Here is a 16411-nt window from a genome sequence, read left to right as displayed (position 1 = left end):
CGTGGTGAGAGGCTGGTTGGGCTCCTGCCTTGCTCAAACCAGAGACCTCAGGACCCTAGCTACACACCCCACCCATGCTCCAGGCAAGAAGTCACACTTGGAGCTGTAGGAGCCTTTCCAAGACTCCAGTATGGCTGCCATGGGGGACAGAACCATCCCCAGACACTTCTGGCTTCTGTTCAATCACTTTAATGCTGTTATGGCAAATCTGTAAAAGGTTCAGGACAAACTTTTTTTTTTGTTCCTTTTTTAATTACAAAACTAACAGCTGTTAGAATTTTTCTTTTTTCTTTTTTTTTTTTTCTTTTCCCAGCTACAAAATACTCTGGGGAGATGCATTATAATTTAAAATATATAATATTGCACAAACAACCAAAAGGTTAATTAAACTAATTACAAAGAGAAAAATCCCATCCCATCAAAAAAGAAAAAAAAAAAAGAATTTAGCATTCTCTCCATCCTACCCCGTTTGAAGTGCCCACCATTCACAAGGCCTTGACAAGATCCCTTTCAATAAGTAGCTGGTGGCTGCACCAGCACACAGAATCAGCAGAGTGGCATCTGTGAAGCACCGGGTCTCTTCGGCCCTCACTGAGCCCCAGTGACTGACTTCAGGAAGGAGGACCCCTGCAGGAGACAGCCGAGTCTCAGGGTGCTCACCCCAGCCCACCCCTTCAGGAGCAGAGGGCCGAGGAGAAGCTGGCCTGAGGGACTGTGAGTACTTGCTTCTGCTACTTCGTACAGCTCCCGGCTAGCTTGTGTCCTAAGCTATGGGAGTCAAGGTAGCAGCTGCTCTGAGAGAGATCCAACCAGGCGACACACAGAGGGGTTGACAGGGCTCCCCGCTTCTTGGGGAGGGAAAGAAACACAAGAGCAGACTCTTGCAGTGGCACGGCTGGGCTAAGGACTTGGGTGCATCTGACATGAAAACGCCCTGGGAAGATGGAGGGATACCCCGGTGTGTGCTCAAGGAGAGTCAAGGTTTGGTCTTAGCTTCTGAACCCATAGGACCTTTCCAGAAGTGGAAACGCTTGGGAGGGAGATTCCAGAGAGAGGCAAATTTCCCCGAGATGATTGCCTCTTACTCACTGGACAGGAACCAAATGCTGTTCCCTGTCCCTGTGCAGCCAAGGGCAGGTGGCAGAGCCTTCCTTGTGAGCTGACTAGCTTACAGGGTAGAGTGCATTATCCTGGCCTCCTCAGAGACCCGGGCTTCAGCTCCTGTCTGCAGGAGACAGCCACCCCAGGAGGTGTCCCAGCAGGGGTCCGAGAAGCGCAGAGAAGTGCAGGGGACAGACGTGATGTATGGGTCCTCCTAAGGCCGGCACAGGTCAGACTTCTGGATTTGTATTTAGAAAGGCTCTTCCAAGGTGAGAGAGCAGAGGGCCAGCAGGGAGCCACCAGAATCTGCACCAGCTTCTAGATGGCAGAGGCCCTTTGTGGGGGGGACATTCTCAGTGTCTTCCAAGGCTGGCTGAGATTAGCGAGCGAGGGAGGTGGGATGTGCCGTGGGTGGGGGAGCTGCTTGCTCTGGCTCCCCTCATTCCCAGTCCTCCCACTCTGCATCTTCCAGCTGCAAAGATGAGGAGAGAGTCAGCACAAACGCACTTATCCCGAGTCAAGCCCAGAGCCCACCTCCCGAGCTGAGCATGGCGACCACTGGAAGGGCCCATCCCCACACGGAATTTAGGGATTCCACCGGGGAACACACTGCCTGAAGGAGGGCCTTGCGGCTCTCACTGCTTCAGACTACACTTCCACCAGCTAAACCCAGCTCCGCATGGTGGCCTGCCTGAGGAGCATGTGCTTCTGCTGAGCAGACAAAGGCCATGCGTCCTAAAAGCCAAGCACTGAGAGCATCACTGTGACTACCAACAGGGTAGCAGGGCTGCACTGCCAATAGAGCTAAAACTTTTCTCTCCTATTGTCAACTTTAAAGGAGTCAGGCAAGCTTTAGGGAGTCTCCACTTGGAGCCATCTGCCACAGGTCAAATGGACTCTTTCCTCCCACTCCTGTTGGATCTATGTTCTCTTTGCACAAGGCCTTTCTGCACCCTCACCTCCAGATCAAGTCTTCCCCCTGTCACTCTTGGCCTGCTCTCAGCTGACTCCTGCCGCAGTGGGACTGAGGCGGCCTGCTCAGGTACTGCCTGTTAGGTTTTGTTGTATGTTTGCTTAAGCTCTTTCAGAGCTGGAGATCAAACTCAGGACCTCCCGAATGCTTTGGCGAGTCACAGCACAGAGCCACATTCCCAACCAAGCACATCAGCTTTTATTTATTTTTAAAAATTTTTATTTATTCATGCATTTTATGTATATGAGTGCTCTATTTGCATATATGCCTGCATGACAAAAGAGGGTATCAGAGAGAAGAGGGCACCAGATCTCATTACAGATGGCTGTGAGCCACCATGTGGTTGCTGGGAATTGAACTCAGGACCTCTGGAAGAGCAGCTGCTGCTCTTAACCACTGAGCCATCTTTCCCGCTCCCACCTATCAAGTTTTAATGAGAGCTAAAAGACATAAGCTAGCAAATCCTTAAGGTATAACAGGACATGGGGTCTTCTGTAATAGTGGGTCACAGGTACAAAACAGTCTTGAATAGGTCATTAATTCCCTAGCTTTTCAATATGAACAACCAGGTCCTTGTCATTGAGCCTGGTGGTTCATGCCCACAATTCTAGAACTCAGAAGGCTAAGGCAAGAGGACTGATGCAAATTCATGGCCAACCTGGGATATAGTGAGTCAGTGATAACCCCCCCTCCACCATGGGGGGGAAAGGAAAGAAAGGAAGAAGAGGGGGAGAGAGAAAGGAGAGAAGGAAACACACACAGAGACTGGGACTCAGATCCTGTGTCTCACTAATTCTCTACACTTCTTTTTTCTTTGTTTTTTTGAGACAGGGTTTCTCAGTGTAGCTTTGCATCTTTCCTGGAACTCACTCTGTAGTCCAGGCTGGCCTCGAACTCACTGAGATCCACCTGGCTCTGCCTCCGAGTGCTGGGATTAAAGGCGTGCACCACCACCTGGCTTTTCTTTTGTTTTGAGACAGAATCACTTGTGCAGCCCTAATTGTTCTAGAACTCGGTATGTAGACCAGGCTGTCCTTGACCTCAAACTCAAAGAGATCTGTCTGCCTCTGTCTCCTGAGTGCTGGGATTAAAGGTGATGTGTGCCTTCATTTCCAGCCGAAATTGGACTAGCTCTTGATTTGGGGAGGCAGCAAAGAATGAAAACTATAAAAGGCCCATGTAAACTTACTAGCAGGAATGGGGTTTGTGGTGTTTGTCATTAATGTCCACTGGATGCCATCATATGACACGTACCACACGTAACAGCATTTACATGGTTTACCCTGCTAAAGCTTCTGAGCTGGCTACTTTTAGTCTTTTATTTCAGAGGAGGACAGGGGGCAAATGACTTGGTCTCAATCAAAGACCTTCTGTCTCCAAGGCTAGGAACCTGCTAAGGTCTCATAAGTCACAAGGCCAGGGGCAGGCTTCAGCATCTCTCTCTCTCTAATCCAGGCCCGGGTCAGCCTGAATTTGCTATGTACTTGAGGCAGTAATCTCTATGTCTTCCTGGGCACTGGGTTTCCACTGGGAGAGTGTCACCATGCCCTGCTCAGCATCTGTTTCTTTCTTGTTCCTTTGGTTACTGTGATGCAGACCTAAGGTTAAGAACTCACTCATGCCGGGTGGTGGTGGCGCATGCTTTTAATCCCAGCACCCGGGAGGCAGAGGCAGGCGGATCTCTGTGAGTTCAAGGCCAGCCTGGTCTACATAGTGAGTTCCAGGACAGGCACCAAAACTACACAGAGAAACCCTGTCTCAAAAACAAAAACAAAAAACACCCCCCCCCCAAAAAAAAAGAACTCACTCATGCATCCAGCCTAGGACTGAGCAGCAGCATCCCTTCCTGCAGGCATTAGCTCAGCGGGATGTAGGGAGTCACATCAGGCCAGCAAGGTTTATTGGGAAAGGACTTCTACCCTGATATCATTGGACTAGCGTGCCCTAGCGGACCAGACCTACTTACCTCACCAGAGGCATCCACTTTGGAGAGTGCGATCTGCACTTCTTCTTCTGTCATGTCCAAGTCAAAGTCCTTCTCCCAGTCCTCACTGATGTCCGTGCTTGAGCCTGGAATCACAAGCCACATGCTGTAAGCAGCGCGTGACAAGGAGGGAGTGTCTAAAGACGGTTAGTAGGCACGCTCGTTCGCTTGTGTGTGTGTGTGTGTGTGTGTGTGTGTGTGTGTGTGTGTTAGCAATTTTTTCCCCCTCAAGACAGGGTTTCTCTACGTAACAGCTCTGGATCCACCTGCCTCTGCCTCCTAATTGCTGGGATTATAGGCGTGCGCAATCGTTAAAGGAGATGACATGACATAACATCTTTTCTTTTTTTTCTCCCTAGACAGGGTTTCTCTGTGTAACAGTCCTAACTGTCCTGGATCTCACTCTGTAGACCAGGCTGGCCTCGAACTCACAGAGATCCACCTGCCTCTGCCTCCCAAGTGCTGGGATTAAAGGCAGGTGCCACCATGCCTGGCTGATACATCTTTATAATCACTTTTAACTGGGCTCAATGATCTTATAGAAATCTAAGGAAAAATCCTGGAAGCAACAAAAAATTTAGATTTGGAAGGGATATAACCCAGTAGTAACATACTTACACAACACAACCAAGGTCTAGTTAGATCCCTAGTAACATACACACACGCTCTTACACACTCAGGGCTGGGATATCGCTCAGTGTTTGCCTATATGCACAAAGCCATGGGTTCTGTCCCCAGGACTGCAGAAAACCAGCTGTGGTGGCATTTGCTGGGCTCTCTAGCACTTGGGAGGCAGAGGCAGGAGGATCAGGAGTCAAGGTCAGCTTTGACTACACAGATTTCTTTCCAGGCCAACCTGGTGTACATGAGAGCTTGTCTTTTTTTTTTGAGACAGGGTCAACTATATAGCCCTGGTTGGCTTAGAATTTGCTATATAGACCAGGCTGGCCTCAAACTCACAGAGATCCATTTGCCTCTGACCCTTGAGTGCTGGGATTAAAAGCACATGTCAGCAAGCCCAACCCCTCCCTGGATTTATAGGAATTTAACAACTGCTGGAAGGAAGGGTTCCCGAGCCACCCTCCCTCCCTAGGGATCTACAGCAGTGAACAGTTGCTGGGGAGAGAGAGAGACAATTCCTCTTGTGGTGTAGTACTGGTAAATTGCCCATGATCCTGTAAATAGCTCCTTATCTAGGCTCTGGTAAGTAATCCTAATTTAACTCATGGAGGTAACGGGCGGTAAATATGAATCAAATACATTGTACATGTGCAGAGTATCCTACCTCTTCAGTGCTGGGACTAGAAGCATGAGTCATCATGTCTGGCTTATTTTTTTGAAACAGGTCTTACTATGTAACCCAGGCTGGCCGCAAACTCATAATCCTTCTGCGATTATAAGCCTCGAACCACCATCTAGCTGACAAACCTATTTTATCCTATTCATAATTTTTTATTTTTTGTTTCCGAGACAGGGTTCCTCTGTGTAGCCCTGGCTGTCCTCGAACTCAGAGACTGCCCCTGTCTCCTGAGCACTGGGATTAAAGGTGTGCGCTGCCGCCGCCGCCGCCGCCGCCGCCGCCGCCGCCGCCGCCACCAGCAGCAGCCCCGCCTCCCCCCAGCCCTATTTCTAATTTTTTGAGACAGGGTCTCAAGTGTTCCAGACTAGCCTCAAGGCTCACTACGTAGCTGAAGACCCTCATTCCTCTACTTTCTAAGTGGTGGGATTACAGTGTGAGCCACTGGGCTTGGTATATGCAGGGCTGAGGATCAAACCCAAGGCTTCCCACAAGCTGGGCAAAACCTTAAGTCCAACCTTTTCACTTCACTCTGTTTTTTTTCCCCCACTGCACTGACTTTCTAACATATCTCAGGCTAACTATGTTTATTATCCAATAATAAAGGGTATAAACACAAGCTTCAAGAGGACAGGAATATTTGTATTTTTTTCTTTCTACACTCCCTGTTGCCTAGAACATCAAGTTGATACCTAATATTCATAGGGCTTTTATCTAAGTCAGCAGTTAGACAAGTATTGCCCATGGATCAAAGTCAATCCACTGTTTCTATGGAACACAGGGGCCTGCAGAATGGTTCAGTGGATGCTTACTGTCCAGTCTAACAACCTGAGTTCAATCCCCAAAACCCACATGATGGGAAGGAGAGAACCAACTCACAAATTGTTCTCTCACCCCAAGCTTGTTCGTGCACAGGTATACGCGCACACGGCTGGAGAGAATTCAGTGGTTAAAAGCACTTGTTATTCTTGTAGAGGACCTGATTCTATTCCCAGCACCCACACGGCAGTTCACAAACTTCCATAACTCTAGTTCCAGGGGATCCAGCATCCTCTTCTGACCTCAGGGCAGTAGACATACATGTGGAACACTAATACACACTCAGGTAAACACTCATACATATAAAATCTATGTGGCACAATCCTTTTTTGGTGTTTTGAGACAGAGACTCTGTATCTAAATAAAAAAATTTAAAAGTCTTCAAAAAATTTTTTTGGGCAGGTGGTAGTGGCTCATGCCTTTAATCCCAACATTCAGGAGGCAGAGGCAGATGGATCTCTGAGTTCAAGGCCAATCTGGTCTACAAAGCGAGTTCCAGGGAGCCAGGGCTACACAGAGAAATCTTGTCTCAAAAAACAAAAGATAAAAAACTGGAACACATCCCCGTCCCTTGTTTACATGCTGTCTGTGGACGCTGTGTGGTAACAGCAGAGCTCAACAGTTTCAGCAGAGGGCTGAAACCTGACCTGACCCTGCTCAGACCAAGTTTACCACTTGCTGCTTCGCGGGATTCTGACACAGTACAACGACAGCTTTAAACATACTTGGGCAGTATTTCTTCTAGGCAATACTGAAGGCATGTGTGTCCAAATTATCAGTAAGACATGTACTGCAAGACAGCTGTCCTGCTGCACACTGCACACAGGCCTTTCCTGCTCTGCTCTTCCCCATCAGAGCAGTGTGGTTATAAGGTCTCCGGAGCTCGGCAGACCCAGGCGATCACTATACCTACCGTGTAGTAGTGGAAAGATTATGCTGAGCTGCAGATTATTCAAATTACACTAGAAAAAGGTCTGGGAAGTAGCTCAGTTGGTAAAGCCCTTAGCATGTACAAAGCCCTAGGTTCAATCCCCAGCACTGAAAACAAAGAAACAAACAAAACCCCGGTGTGGTGGCATACCCTGTTATCTCAGCACTTGGGAGACACAGACAGGAGGGAGGCTCAGCTGTTCTCGTTCATCTTCAACTACTTATGGAGTTCAAAGCTAGCCTAGGATACATGACGTCCAGTCTTACTGTAACAAGGGCAAACCACCCTCTTTGCAAGGACCACTGGAGGAGCTTACTAGAACACACATTCCTCCTGCCCTGCGTCTGGACTCAGCAGACCAGTGTAGTCCAAGATTCTGTGTTAGACATCCGGGTTAATTCTATAAAGAAATGGGCTTGCTGTTTGAGAAGCAAGGGCATCTGCATTAGAGGTATGAGTGTCAAGTGCCGATGACATGGTGAGTGTGGCAGATATTTAACAATGGAGAGGTAGGGGCATATTTCCTTCAAAGGTCTTATCTCAGAGTTAAGTCATTTTACATGTGGTCCACAGCAAGCAAGTCAGAGCAGACCTACAGCCAAGACTCGAGTTCTGATCCTGGATCGAAAGTCTCCTTGTGCTGTGCCTTCGGGACACGCATCTGCTTATCTGTCAGTGTGGCTTCCTGTGGGTCAAAAGACACATTCCTGGCCAGCTCCTCGTGTGGCTGTGGCCATGATAGCTTCCCTTGATCTCTCAAACTTGAAATTCTCTTCAGGCTTAAATGTTAGGGCAGAGCCTTCCAGGATGCAAATGCATCAACTGAGACTCAGGGCATCTCACAGCTTCCTGATTTACACATGACAGAAGGAGGACTCTCATAGCACAGATGGGAACCACTTTCCTGTCCTGTCACACAAGGGGCAAGTGACAGAGCTGTTTAAGAACACTGAGACTTCACGATGGAGTCTGCTCTGTTCTGTGTTTTCAGGTAATTACTAACCCGAAGGCACTATCACCCACAGTGTAATTTTTTGTGTAATAGCTTTTCTACTTCCTCAGATAAAGGGAGATTAAAAACAGGCCTCACAGGTAATGGTGAAGCAGGCCTTTAACCCAGGGCTATAGGCCACACACTCATCCCAGCTTCCCTCCCCGCTCTGCAGAGGAGCTGAAGACCAGTGCCACTGGAGCATCTCCGCTGCAGCACACAGACCCAGCCTCCAGTCACCCGGGGTGTGTACGGGTGGAAGAGGGAACAGGAATCAGTACCCAAGTGTCCACTCTTCGTCCCCCCCCCCCATTTTGGTGGTCCTGGGGATCAAATACAATCCCCATGCCCAGACCTCGGGTTTGGAGACAGGCCCGCTATGCAGCACAGTGGCATATGACGTCACCTTTTAAGATGTTCTTCTGGCAGAGGAGAGGGGTGAATAAGAACAAGATACATGCATGTAAGTGTGCTGACACACACTTGCAGTCCTAGCACTTGAGAGGCAGAGGCATGAGGACCAAGAAAGAGTTCAAGCAAGGCTCAGACTGTAGAGATGGCTGAGCAATTAAGAATGCATACTGCTTTTGCTGAGGACCTCAGTTAATTTCCTAGTACTCATGTCATAGGGCTCTAGAGGATCTGACACCCTCTTCTGGCTTCTACAGCTACCTGCATTCATGGACATACACACATACACACAATCAAAAATATAATAATAATAATAATAATAATAATAATAATAATAATAATAATAATAAAAACCAAGGGCTCAGCAGTTAAGAGCACTTGCTGCTCTTGCAGAGGATCTGGGTTCAGATCCCAGCACCCACATAGCAGCTCATATCTATCTATAAATTCAGTTTCAGGGAATCCAAGGCACTATTCTGGCCTCTGCAGGCATCAGGCATAGATGTGGTACACAGACATACTTGCAGGCAAACACACACATAAAATATAAATAAATCTAAAAAAATAATTTACAAAAATCATAAGGCTGGGGTGGTAGCACATGCCTTTAATCCCAGCACTTGGGAGGCCAGTCTCTTCTATACAGAGTGAGTTCCAGGACAGCCAGGGCTACCCAAAGAAACCCTGTTTTGAAAAACAAAAACAAAACAAAAACCCAAAATCTTAAAAAGTTAAAGGCCAGCCTGGGCTATATGAGACCCTCTTTTTTGCTCTTCATTTTATTTTTTGAGACAGGGTTTTTCTGTGTAGCCCTGGCTGTCCCAGAACTCATTCTGCTGGGATTAAGGGGGTTACATCACCACTACCTGACTTGAGAGGAGTGGGGACCCAGATCAGTCAATTCAATGCTTGCCTAGTGTGCACGGTTGGCCTCCAGCACTGTGTAAACTGGTCACAGTGTCACACACCTGTAATCCCAGCATTTGGGAAGCAGGTAGAAGCAGAGGGACCAGACATTCAAGGTTATCCTCAGCTATCTGGCAAGTTTGAGGCTAACCTGGATGAGACCATGTCTCAAAAATAGTATCTACAGGTCTAGAGAGATGGCTCAGAGGTTAAGAGTATTGGCTGCTCTTCCAGAGGTCCTGAGTTCAATTCCCAGCACCCACATGGTGGGTCACAGCCAACTGTAATGAGATCTGATGCCCTCTTCTGGCATAAATTTGTACATGCAGATAGAGCACTTACATATATAAAATAAATAAATCTTAAAAAAAAAACAGTATCTAGCATTTGTGAAGTCCTGGGTTCAATTTCTAGTACCACCCCACACAGAACCTTTCCCCCCTCTCCATACTATGATCCATTGTTCTAGTCTAGTACCAGACCCTGGCTTCCCCTCACATGCGTCTTAGGGGGTATCATATCTCCAGGCTGTGTGTGGAAGTGCGCACAGCAGAACAGTCAAGACCATTAGTATTATTTTCTAAATAATGTCAACTCTGTACAGCCTCCAATTATTACTTTTCTTATCACCTGCTTTGCAGTCCATTCCCAAACGGAACTGTAATTCTTTGTAAGTATGTGTACGTATATGTGTGTAGGCCAGAGGATAACTTTTGAGTAATCAGGGGTCATAATTTTAATTTTTCAAAGAGTTATTATTTTATTACTTTTTTTTCCCTTCAAGACAGGGTTTCTCTGTGTAGCCTTGGCTGTCCTAGAGCTTCTTCTGGAGACCAGGCTGGCCTGGAACTCACAGAGATCTGCCTGCTTTTGCTCCTGAGTGCTGGGATTAAAAGCATGCGCTACTATGCCTGCCCTACAGATATTTATTTATTTATTTATATATTTGTTTGTTTGTTTGATTTTTTGACACAGGTTTCTCTGTGTAGGTTTGGAGCCTGTCCTAGAACTCACTCTGAGTTCAGGCTGGCCTCGAACTCACAGAGATCCACCTGCCTCCGCCTCCCGAGAGCTGGGATTAAAGGTGTGTAGGCCACCACCACCCCGCCAGATATTTTTAATCATGTATTTGTGTGTGTCTGTGTGTGGGTTTATGCGTGTGGTTACAGTTACTCACAAAGACCAGAGGAGGACACCAGATCCCTGGACTTACAGGCAGCTTAATCCTCCTGAGATGTGAGTGCTAGGAACTGAACCAGATCCTCTGCAAGGGCGGTATGTACTCTTAACTGCTGAGACACCTCTCCATCCTCACAAACCTTAGTTACTTTTTAAAGATTTATTTATTCTATCTATTCATTTATTCACATACTTTATGTATATGAATGTTTTGCCTCTATGTATGTATGTGTGCCACAGCACCTGAATACACACAAGCATAAACAAGACTAAAATAAATCTTTAAAAAAGGAGGGGGAAGCTGGGCAGTAGTGGTGTATGCCTTTAATTATAGCACTCAAGAAGCAGGGCCAGGGGGATCTCTGTGAGTTCAAGGCCAGCCTGGTTTATAGAGCAAGATCCAGGACAGGCACCAAAACTACACAGAGAAACCCTGTCTCGAAAAACAAAAGAAAAAAAGAAGCAACCTCTCCATGACCACAACCTCAAAGGGTGGCCATTCCACTCCTGCATACTCTTCCACATTCCTACAGACTATTTCACAGTGTTCAAAGTGATCTTCCTGCTGAGTTCAGGGGCTGAGTGGCTTTTTAGTTTTTACATTACTTTTCTGTCTATCTGCACATATCTGTACAGAGCAAGTGTTCTTAACTGCTGAGCCGCCTTTCCACCTGTGTAGACGTTACCAGGAGAAAAGCAGGGACCCGCACAGATGTGACAGGGCTCTGAGAGTCGGGTGAAAGGCATATCCAGTGCTTAGCACAGGTCTAGAGGCAGCAAACACTCAGAGAAGCTTACTTTTCAGTATCACTGTGTTGGTTAGGTTGGTTTGTTGGTTGGTTGGTCAACTTGATACAGCTAAGGTCAGGGTCATCTAGGAAGAGGGAACCTCACTGGAGTAACAGACTCACTGACACTGGCCATTCTGTGGACATTTTCTTGACTGATGATTGATGTGGGAGGGCTTAGCCACTATGGATGGGGACACCCTAGGAAGGTGGTCCTTGGGTAAATAAGAAAGCAGGCTGAGGAGGCCAGTGAGCAGCATCCTCCATGGCCTCTGCATCAGCTCCTGCCTCCAGGTTCCTGCCCTGAGCTCCTGCCCTGTAGTCAGTGACGGACTGTTGTTACCTGGACACAGAGATGAAATAAAACCTCCCCCACTGAGCTGCTTTTGGTCGTGGTGTTCACAGCAATAGAAGCATTCTGTGATAGCCACCACCGTTTCCCCAAAGCAGGGCTCTACCAAAGTAGCTCCTCTGACTGAGGGCTATCTAAACCATTTCCACTTATGGAAGAGAAAGCAGATGCTTAGAGAAGAGCAGGAACTTTTCTAAAGTTCCATGGCTTCTGAGCGCAGCTGGAGTTTGTCCCCAGACCCCAGTCTCTGCTCTGCAGCTGAGTCCAGCTTAAGATATTAAGTTCTCAATTGCTATTTAAGAACCCGCTCAGACTGGGCGTGGTGGCACACACTTTTAATCCTACCACTTGGGAGGAAGAGGCAGATGGATCTCTGTACATTTCAGGACAGCCTAGACTATATAGTAAGCTCCAGGCCAGTCAGGAGTACACAATGAGACTCCGTCTCAAAAAAAAAAAAAAAAAAAAAAAAAACCCCAAACCAAACCAAACCCAAGAGAACCAACTTTCCCACTATTCTGTGTCTCCCTTACCCAGGAGAAGTATGGGAAGGGGGCTTTAGTCACATCCCCTTCAACACGTCCCTTCAAGCACCTGCCCCAACTCTCCACCTCTGTCTCCTTGATGAATCACTGCTGACGCTCAGAGAGTCCTCCTTTCTCTGAATGCCTCCAGTATCAAATCTGTCCCATACTGCTCAGGTTTCATCACAAAGACTGTCCCTGCGGCCCCACCCCCCTCAATGTCTCATAAAGAGCAGGCAGGAGCTCAATGGATGACCTCACTGAACAAAGCCTAACAGAAGCACTGTGTTCCAGAGAGACTGGAAACCTGGAAGTTTCCGTCAGGGAGCAGGGTGGGGCTGTGGTGAGCCACGTACCAGCTCCTGCAGCAAACTGTCATCACGCTGCAGGCCAGACCTCACCTGAGGGGCAAGCTTCACGGCAGCATGTCTGTCAAGGGGTGACAACCTGCAGCAGGATCTTGGGAGACACAGAGAGCTGACAGTGGACCTTTGCCATGAATTCCTGGAGTTGAGGAGTCTCCAGGCTGAGACTCCACTGCACGGTTACAGCTAGGACCCTGCTGTCGAAGGTGGCTCACCCAGGGTCCACGGTTTGTCCCCAGGGTTCAGAACGAAGCTTGGAGAAGCTGACTTTCCCAGGGCTCCCCGAGGAAGAAGACTTCGAACAACACATAGGGGCAAAGCTGAATTGTTAAAAGACTAGAAATGGGCCAAGTGTATGGTAAGGGCATGATCATGGACTCAAGGCAGACACAGACCCGAGTCTGAAGCTAGGCTCTGCACTTCACAGTCACCTTAATGTGAAAAAGCTAATCAACATTTCTAGACAACATTTTTCTCATCTGTAAAATGAAGATAATAATATGGACCCAATGCCGGGTGGTGGTGGCACACGCCTTTAATCCCAGCAGAGCCAGGCAGCTCTCTGTGAGTTCGAGGCCAGTCTGGTCTACAAAGCAAGTTCCAGGACAGGCACCAAAACTGCGAAGAGAAACCCTGTCTCGAAAAACCAAAATAAATAAATAAAAATAAAAAAATAATAATACTATGGACCTGAGAAAAGGGATCAAAATCATGTGACATTTAGCACAAGGCCTCCCATTAACTTAGTTTTGTTGATTTTAAGAACCCTACCATGTTGGGCATGGTGATGATTCATTCCTGTAATTCCACTCCTTGGGAAGCTAAGGATCCAAGAGTTAAAGGCTAGCCTAGGCAACATAGTTTAAGGCTAGCCTGAACTATATAGTGAGGTCCTGTCACAGAAAGCCAAAGCCAGGAGCTTGAGACATGGCTCAGAAGTTAAGAGCACTGGCTACTTAGAGGACCTGGGTTTGATTCTCAGCACCTACACAACTGCCTGTAACTTCAGTCCCAGGGGAGATCCAGTGCCTTCTCTGTGTGGTGGCTGGATACAACTGGCCCCCATAATCTCATAGGGAGGGGCACTATGAGGAGGTGTGGTTCTGTTGGAGTAGGCGTGGCCTTGTTCAGGAAGTGTGTTCCTGTGGGAGTGGGCTTTGATGTTTCCTATGGTCAGGATACTGCCCAGTGTCTCAGTCAACTTCCTGTGGCCTGCTAGTCAAGATGCAGCCAGCACTGCATCTGCCTGCACACTGCCATGCTTCCCACCGTTGATGCTAATGGACTGAATTCTGAAACTCTAAGTGAGCTACCCCCATTAAATGTTTCCTTTATGAGAGTTGTTGTGGTCACGGTGTCTCTTCACAGCAATAGAAACTCTAACAAAGACATACTGTATGGTGGTTAAGAGCACTGACTGCTCCACCAGAGGACCCAGGTTCAATTCCCACCACCCATGTCTCGGCTCATAGCTGTCTATAACTCCAGTTCCAGATGACCCAACACCCTCACCCAGACATACGTGCAGGAAAAACACAATCTATACAAAATAAAAAATAAATAAAAAAGACCCACTGCACGTAGATGGCGCACACAGATAAAACATAAAAATAAAACACAAAGTCAAAACAAGCCAAACAAAAAGACCCCAACAATTTCCAAATGCATCCTTCAAAGGCCATGTAAATGTCAGCTAATAAAGTAAGCTGATAGATACGCAGCTCTCCCCGTTATCACCAATAAAGTCTGTCTGCTCCTAGGATCCTGAGCAAGGACACAGCTATAACACACTGGCCGACGTGGTGGCCGCTCTTGCTTGTCCTGCTCATACAGCCCGCTGTACCCAGGCCTCCAGACCTACCTTTCTTGCCATTGTTGGAGGGTGTAGACTTCCCACTGTCTGAGTTCAGCTCGAACACACGTAAGTCTGTGGGCACCTCCTCTCTCAGGGTCTCTACTCTGGCTGGCGGCCTGGGCTCTGGGCCACTGGCTCGGCCTGCAGGGGTGGGAGGCTTGGAGGGAAGTGGGGGTGGAGGTCCTGTTTCACCCTCATCCTCAGCCAGACTCTGTTCCTCCAAAGACGCCTCAAGTAGCTTTTGGGACAGGTCCTTGGGCAGTATTGGTGCCTCAGGTGCAGCAGCAGGGTTGGCAATCTGGGTCACAAGGGAGATGCTCTCACTGCTCTCTGATGGGGTCACCTCTGCAGGGGGCTCCACTGGAGTCTCTTCACGAGGGCTCTGGGGGCCAGGCCCATCTTCAGGGGATGTGGAGGTTTTGGTCTCTTTTGGAATCTTTGCCTCTTTTGGAGACGGTGCAATGCCTTCAAGCTCCTCTACAGAGAGAAAGGTAGGGAAAGGGGAGTAGAACCAGTCAGCCCAAGACAATCCTGCAATGTGCACATCCTGACCTTTTTACTACAATGAAGACTAGCCTATGTCCCTCAGTGCTACCCCAGCACATTCCCTGCTAGTCAGTCTCACCAGAGGCCAAGCTGGACAGCTAGAGGCCAAGCTGGACAGCTAGCAACACAGCCCGAGACAATGGAAGATATTGAAAGACAAGGCCTGGAAGTGGGTCTGCTCTGGGTTCAGCCCAGACTGTTCCATCCTATGCAAGCCAGTACTTTCAACTTGCTACCTAATTGTTGAGAAGGGACCCTGGCTTCTGCTAAGGGCTACCCACACATTAAGCTCTTAGTAGAGTTTGGACACACAGTATAAGTATTTAACACATCCTGATCTACTACAGTCTTGTCTTTTTTATTTTATTTTATTTTATTTTTTTATTTTATTTTATTTTACAATACCATTCAGTTCTACATATCAGCCATGGGTTCCCCTATCCTCCCCACTCCCACCCCCTCCCCTTACTCCCAGCCTACCCCCCATTCCCACCTCCTCCAGGGCAAATCCTCCCCCGAGGACTGCGATCAACCTGGTAGACTCAGTCCAGGCAGGTCCGGTCCCTTCCTCCCAGACTGAGCCAAGTGTCCCTGCATAAGCTCCAGGTTTCAAACAGCCAACTCATGCAATGAACACAGGACTTGGTCCCACTGCCTAGTTGCCTCCCAAACTGATCAAGCCAATCAACTGTCTCACCTATTCAGAGGGCCTGATTTTTTATTTTATTTTGAGATAGAGTTTTGCTATGTAGCCTTGGCTGACCTAGAACTCACTATGTAGACCAGGCTGGCCTTGAACTCATAGATATCTGTCTTCCTCTGCCTCTTAAGTACCAGGCACTGGAGCCACAATCCTACAGTTTTATGTAGAAGGGGGTGGGGGAAGGGAATCTAGATTTTCAGTGTGCTCCTCAATAACTATGTAACAGCAGGTACATGTGTGACGTGATAGTCTGTTCCAACTGGCACATGTCATTTCTGTACCCAAACTCTAGGTCCCACGAGCCCTGTATGACAGCCCCTTGTCAGAGCTGACTGCTTAGTACATACATTGTACCCATTTCCTACTTTTCCAGGGATGCCATGTCTTTTCAGGCCTCCTAGAGTACCACAGACAAGCTTGTCACCTGCCCATCTCATTTCAAGGCCTCTTACCTTCTTCCTCTTCCCAGCCAGGCTCCTCAGAAATGCTTTGGTCAGCCCGCTGCTTCAGGGCGTCCCTCCGGGCCTGCTCCTGAGTGTGGGAGAGTAATGACCAGGAGGTTAGGGCACCCTCCTCTCAGGCCCTGATCCTGACCCTAGAACCCTTGGCACCCCCAGAAAAGACTACAGTCTTCAACTCCTTCTTTCCAGCCTGTTTCCCCCAGGGCTGAGTCAGGGGTCTTCCCA

General features: G+C 48.1%; 1 protein-coding gene across 1 annotated transcript in view; it reads right to left on the bottom strand.

Annotated features, from left to right (window-relative positions):
* Positions 1-173: 173 nt before the first annotated feature.
* The window catches only part of Bsdc1 (BSD domain containing 1), a 31199-nt gene continuing 14961 nt past the window's right edge, over positions 174-16411 (bottom strand). Inside the window, exons 8-11 of the mRNA XM_006994380.4 lie at positions 16178-16256; positions 14483-14953; positions 4041-4144; positions 174-1573 (exon numbers count right to left, since the gene is read on the bottom strand). Coding sequence (XP_006994442.1) covers positions 1541-1573; positions 4041-4144; positions 14483-14953; positions 16178-16256 — 687 coding nt within the window. The 3' untranslated portion in view covers positions 174-1540. The remainder of the gene's footprint in view (positions 1574-4040; positions 4145-14482; positions 14954-16177; positions 16257-16411) is intronic.

This window comes from Peromyscus maniculatus, chromosome 2 (genome assembly GCF_049852395.1).
Source record: "Peromyscus maniculatus bairdii isolate BWxNUB_F1_BW_parent chromosome 2, HU_Pman_BW_mat_3.1, whole genome shotgun sequence".
Lineage (NCBI taxonomy): Eukaryota > Metazoa > Chordata > Mammalia > Rodentia > Cricetidae > Peromyscus > Peromyscus maniculatus.
Note: the sequence above shows the minus strand (reverse complement) of the source record. Positions and strands in the feature narration are given on the sequence as shown.